Consider the following 6223-nt stretch of genomic DNA (forward strand, 5'->3'; position numbering starts at 1 on the left):
GGGGTATGATATTTCAGCCAATAAAAATTCGTATAACACACAAATTCCATCTTATTATCAACAAAAACAAAACAAAAATCACCCAATAAAACTCCATATATAAAATCAACAAATCAGTAGCAAACATTAATCATATCTTAATTCTCAAGAAGCTGTTTTCAATTAAAACCAACAAAAACTTAACAAATCAAGAATTCCAAGAGTGTGCCCAACTTCTTGCAGTCTAATATCCACTTAAGCAACAAAATTATACAATAAAGCTCGAAAAAATCCAAATAGAATCAAGAGATCACGATCTATTCACTTCGAAAACCTCGAAAAATTCACCTGAGGCACGAGCATAACGCCGACGCTGGCGCCGGCCATGAGATCTAGCTGCAGGTACTCCCTCCACGGGTACGCCCTTCATCCACGCGACACGGACACAAGCGTTCTCCATACCACTCGATCGGCCGACATCCTCCTCACCCTCGACCGCCACGATCGCAAGAGCTCCGCCGACGATCTCGCCGGCGACGACGACGAGCACGGGTGCCTGGAGTGGGATCACCTTCACCGTTACGTCCGCCGCCTCCGCGGCGATCGGAGACCTGATCCCGTCCATGGTCAGAGATCGACCTCGTGGTTTTCGCCCCTCGTGTTGTGTGACGCTCACCAAGGACGAGGGGGGTTTTGTTTATTTTAATTAATTAATTAATTTGAAGAGTCGTGTTGGCTATGGGATGCGTGCTGGTTATTATAATTATAAATTGTAAATTAGTGGAAAATGAGAGTGGCGGATGAATGTATCTGGACTAAAAAAGCGGACATATATATAGTTGAATATCGTCTTTGGCTTCTTGTATAATAATTGAGACAGTATCTGAGGGCAGCATTAGACATGGTCAAAGTTGAAAACAACCCCCTCAACTTCAAACGACAACCCTCTGGCTAAATTGCAAAAAATACCCTATAGTTTCCCTAATATTAGAAAAAAGCCGCTTCTATATTAGAACTGAGCAAATAAATGTGGCAAAACTTGAAGGTATTTTAAGGGCTATATAATTGAGGGCATCAACTTACAACGTTTTCAAAACTTTGTATCTCAACAAACATATCCAGCCGGGGGCCATCATGAAAGGCGGTTAAATTTCGCTCGTGCCAGATGACGTACGGACTCGTCGCAGCCAATTGTCATGCATTATGTAGTAGGGGCAGAGGATCCCTTGAGAGCTTCGACAACCAATTATATATGATTGTGGACCATCAATCTACAAGAAAGAGACATGCACAAACAGTATTTATTAAAAAAATCCCTCCCCACTCCACCCACCCACCTACCCCTAAAAAAACAATCAGGTACAGAAACACAAATTTTAAAATATATTAAAATTATAAAATCGGTCAAATAAATATCTTCGGTACCATTTGACAAATGGTTAAATGAGAAGTTAAGAAGCCTTAACTCATTCTTAAACCGCCAAATACAAATAATCTATATAAGGATTAAAGTAAGTTAACCCTTCATAATTTTCTAAACATGAAAAATATAGAAGGGTTAAGCTAACCATTCAAAAAGGATTAAAAATGAGTTAACCCCTCAAAATGAGGGGTTTACTAATACTCCTATTTAGAAGGATTAAGTGTTAACCCTTCTAATTATAAAGAAAATAGTCAAAATCATTGTTATTCCCAAACACTAAAACTGATCACAATGGCTAAAATAAAACTTATTTAACTGATTAATAATTTAGTCTTTCAGATTATCGAATGGGCTAAATACATTAATCATTCTCTTTAAACCCTATTCCTTAACCATTTGCCAAACGGGACATACAGCGGGTGTTTGTTTCACTCATTTTGGGCATGTTTGTTTCGTAAAAAAAATACAGAAAGTGGGGAAAGTAGGTGAAAGAAAATTGATATAGGTGAATTTTAATATTTTTTTCTACTTTCAGATGTTTGGTTTGTCAAAGCAATAAAAAAAGTGAGGGAGAAAATAAGTTGTCACCATATTATTGGATGATATAAGTAATTTTTAATGTTCTCCTTCACTTTCCTTATTTAGGTTCTTTTCTTGTGTTTGGTTCATTCTTAAAACTAAGAAAATAGATGAGAGAAGATGAGTTGTCATTATATCATTGGATGATGTGACACATACTTAGAAAAATTAATTTTCTTATTTTTTGGGACGAAAGGAATGGAAGAAAAATTTTAATGAGATGGGATGAGTTGTCACCATATTATTGGATTATGTGAGTAATTTTTAAAGATGGTAGAAAGTGAAGGAAAATAGGGTGAGGTGAGTTGGATGAGTTGATTGATGTGGCACATTTCTTGTGTTTAGTTTATTTTTAAAAGTAAGAAATGAGATGAGATGAGATGAGTTGTCACCATATTATTGGTTGATGTGGGAGATTTGTAAGGATGGAAAATGATGAAAGTGAAGGAAAATGATGAAAGTGAAGGAAAATTGGTTTTGGAAAATAAAGGAAACGAACCAAACAGGCCCTTTATGGAAAAAGAATAGCATTTGGAGTGGCAAAATTGCAATTTATAGATTCTTTATCAATCCTAATCTTGAATTTGTCTCAAAAAAAAATTTAGATTCTAAAATCCATAAAGTTGCAACAATAGGGGTTTTTTTATGTAAACCCAAATCCGAAGATTTTGATAGGAATTGGGTTAAAAAGCTGACAGTGGCTGTACTGAATCTCTTTCTCTTCTTTTTCGGATTCCATCTCTTCACGAAGAACCCTAGATCTGGAATCGGCAACTCCCAACTCCCCCTATTCTTCTCCCACCTCTTCTCATTCTTCTTCGCGCCTCCTCTCCCCCTGTTCTTCGGTTTCCTTTTCGAAGACGAGGCACAGTTATTGTTGTCGGTGATCCCTTCTCGAACTTGATATTCGGTTAGCGGGTTCAATTTCTGTTGGTGGATTCGGTGGGTTTGTTTGCTTCGGCTTCTCCCTCGAGTCTTTATCCCATCTCATCTCTTCGATTTCTTTTTCGAAGACGAGGCTCGATGCTAATTTGTCGGTGATTCCTGATTGTGGGTTTTGTTGGTTTGTTGGCTTTGTTGGGGTTGTTGCATCGATTTCTGAATTATCCCCTTCGCAACTGCAGGTATAAAACTTTTCTCTATTTTCCTGTGATCGTTTCATTGCTGCTATCAGGTTTTGAGCTTGTATAGCTCCTTTGCTTTGGGGTTTTGCCTGTCAGGTTTTGAGCTTGTATATTACCTTTGCTTTGGGGTTTTTGCTGTCAAGTGGAGCTTGTGTTGCTCCTTTGCTGTCAGGTTTATTGCTATTAATGTTTGAGCTTGTGTTGATCCATTGCTTTGGCTATGTTGCATCCACTTGGAGCTTGTGTTTCTCCTCAGCTTTGGGTTTATTACTATCAGGTTGAGCATACGTTGCTCCTTTACTTTGGGTTTATTGTTGTCGGTTTTGAAGCACACACATGAGCTTGTGTAGCTCCTTTGCACTGGTTATGTTGCTTTCACTACGTATGTTTTGTTGTTGTTATGTTGTTATTGGTTGATAAATTGCTGGAGCTTGTGATGCTCTATAGTTGATATTTGGCAATGATGATTAGAGTTTACCGAGAATGCAATCTAACTTATAGTGTTTATTATAGTTAGATGAGGCAATATGTGATGAGATTGTAGCCTACATTGAATTGACAATGCCTAGACGAGGCAATCCATCATTAGAATGCAATCTACAATAAACCTGTAAGTTATAGATGGGACATTCAATATTGACAAATTGACATATTCTTGAGCCATACAATATCAACTAGAATTGGTACTCAGTTCTAATAACAGTTTTCATTACAGTGTTTTGGTTTGGAATATTGAACTAGCCGTTGGAACTAGACGTTGCTATAGTGTTTCGGTTTTGAATATTGTCAAACGGGTAAGAATAATTATGGTGTACTCACTCTTTATCCGAAAATTTTCAAGTTCCAAACCAAACTAAAGATTAGGAATTGGAAGGTTTTTTTAAAGTTGGATTCTATTTTTCTATATTATGAAACGAACATAGAAAGCTAAAAAAAGGATTCCATGAATCTATAAACTTGTCTTAAAATTTCTTATGGAATAGGTACGAATCCATAAAAAACCGGATTCCTAATCCTATTCTTACCCTCTAGTGAACCAAACACCCCCATAACCTACGTTAACTGTGGATAGATCCCTTGTCAAATCGCTGTTTTGAACTCAGTATATTCTATTAGGAGTTGTTTGGTTGGTTGAGAAACTAAGAAAAGGAAATCAAAATGTCATGTGAATGTGTTTAATTATTTTTTCTTTGTGTTTGGTTGAGAGAGCTAAAAAAGAGATGTTGTGCATGTGAGACCCATCCACTAGTAAGATAATAGTGTCATGGGTCTGTAGGAGTAGTAAAGTTTGGGGTGTATCTCAAAGGGGATTTGTATTAATTGAATGTGTTTACAAATCAAATGAAACCCAAAGTTTACAATAGAAGCGGAGAGAAGACTCTCCTTGTTTAACATGGATTCTTTGGTAGCGATAGGACGCCTCCCTCGAAACTTATATCGAGTTTGCTTCCCTTGGACGATACGACCGATGTCGCGGTTGAAGCTTCAGTACGCGGTAGAAGCTTCTATGGTTGAAATCGAATCTACCTGAGTTTGATTGTCAAGGCCGAATGCTTGGAGAGGGGTACGATGCAAGAGTTGCAACAAGCTCGAAAGCCTCAAATCTGAGAATTTAGATGAGTCTACTTCAACAATTCAAGCAAAGAGCTAGGAAGGTTCTAGTAAGCAAGCCGAGTGAGGGCCTCTATAGGAAGAGTCCTTGAGGAGAGCTAAGTGTTGATTAGCTTAGTCTCTTGGAAGCAAAGAGCTAGTTGGCTTAGAACAAAGATTTTCCAGCCTCCTGGACGTTGGCCAAGGGGGCTCATGTATAGGTAAAGGATGGCATGGGTCATCCCTTGATTACTGGGATGTGACCACCAATAGGGTTAAGGAGCTCCATGCCCTCCTCTAGGCTATAGGATATGATCACATAGGGGTGACGAGAGTCATGCCTTATCATCACCCAGGACATGGAAAGTGGGAAGGCCCACTCCCAAAAACAAGCAGCCGCTTGTGCTGTTCAGACGGGGCTGACAGGCGAGCAAGCGGTCTTGGGAGCTGTCTGAATGCTCAGGTGAGCTTCCAGACGAGCTTGGCGAACAGGCGGGTTTGGCTGACAGACCTTCAAGTGTATGAGCTATGTTCGTTGGCAAGTGGGGTTCATGTGAGCGAACCTCCTGCAGGCAGGCTTGACTCGTGCGGATGAGCGAAGCAATCAGGTGAGGTTGAGCTCGTGCTGGCGAGCTCTTGAATCAGGCGAGGCTTGGCTAACGAGCGGCCAAGCAAACAGGCAATCCCTCGGAATCATGCAGGGCTTGGCTACGGGCGAAGCCCAAGCGAACGGGAAGCCTTCGATCAAGCGCGCTTGACTAAATCAGCGAGCCTAGCGAACAAGCTAACCCTCTCAAGATGGAGCGAGCAGGGGAACCATGTAAACAGGCGAAGCCGACGAAGCCTTAACTTTTGCTAGCAAGTCCAACGAATAGGCGACCCCTTCGCTTGAGGACATGAGCGAGCTCAATGTGTTGGCAAGCGGGGCCAATTGGTGGTATTGAGTCTGTAGGCAATTTTTACTGTCTAGAAGGCCCCCTTCAAAGTTTTCAGACCTAAATATGGCTGAATGTGGTCCGGAATAATTTGAATAAAGAGAATTGTCGTCCCTTGGTTTGGGTGCATTTGAACATCCTGGATGAGTTGAGTCCTTCAGGCGAGCTTAATGAAGTACAGACGAGCTCAAACTTTAGGCGAGCTCCTGGATGTTGACAAGTGAGCTCAAACGTTTGGCGAGCTCTGGGAATTGCCAGGCGAGCTCAAGCATTCGATAGGCGAGCTCAAGGAGTGGTTCAGGCGAGGTTGACATTGATGGCACCACGCGTCCTCTTACAGGTTTCGAGAGAGTGCAGGGTGGGCCACGTGTTTGCTCGCTAGTTACGGCGACATGGGCGCTTCGGATCACATTAAGTATGATCTGATGGAGGTGCCTTGTCTTCATGCACTCGATCTGAGTTGTGGATTCGGTGGTGCCTTCGATCCTGGACGTTGCTTCGGCGATGGTTCATGCTCAAACCGCCCAATCCTGGCAGTTCGTGCGGAATTTCGAACGTCCCGCCTTTCTTGTGGCCGTTCGATTCAAGCGGTC

The 6223-nt window shown here is 41.1% G+C and overlaps 1 protein-coding gene across 1 annotated transcript in view; it reads right to left on the minus strand.

The window, feature by feature from the left end:
- The window catches only part of LOC109851379 (probable sulfate transporter 4.2), a 25872-nt gene extending 25440 nt beyond the window's left edge, over positions 1-432 (minus strand). The window contains exon 1 of the mRNA XM_020421462.1: positions 328-432. Coding sequence (XP_020277051.1) covers positions 328-366 — 39 coding nt within the window. The 5' untranslated portion in view covers positions 367-432. The remainder of the gene's footprint in view (positions 1-327) is intronic.

Source organism: Asparagus officinalis, chromosome 8 (genome assembly GCF_001876935.1).
Source record: "Asparagus officinalis chromosome 8, Aspof.V1, whole genome shotgun sequence".
Lineage (NCBI taxonomy): Eukaryota > Viridiplantae > Streptophyta > Magnoliopsida > Asparagales > Asparagaceae > Asparagus > Asparagus officinalis.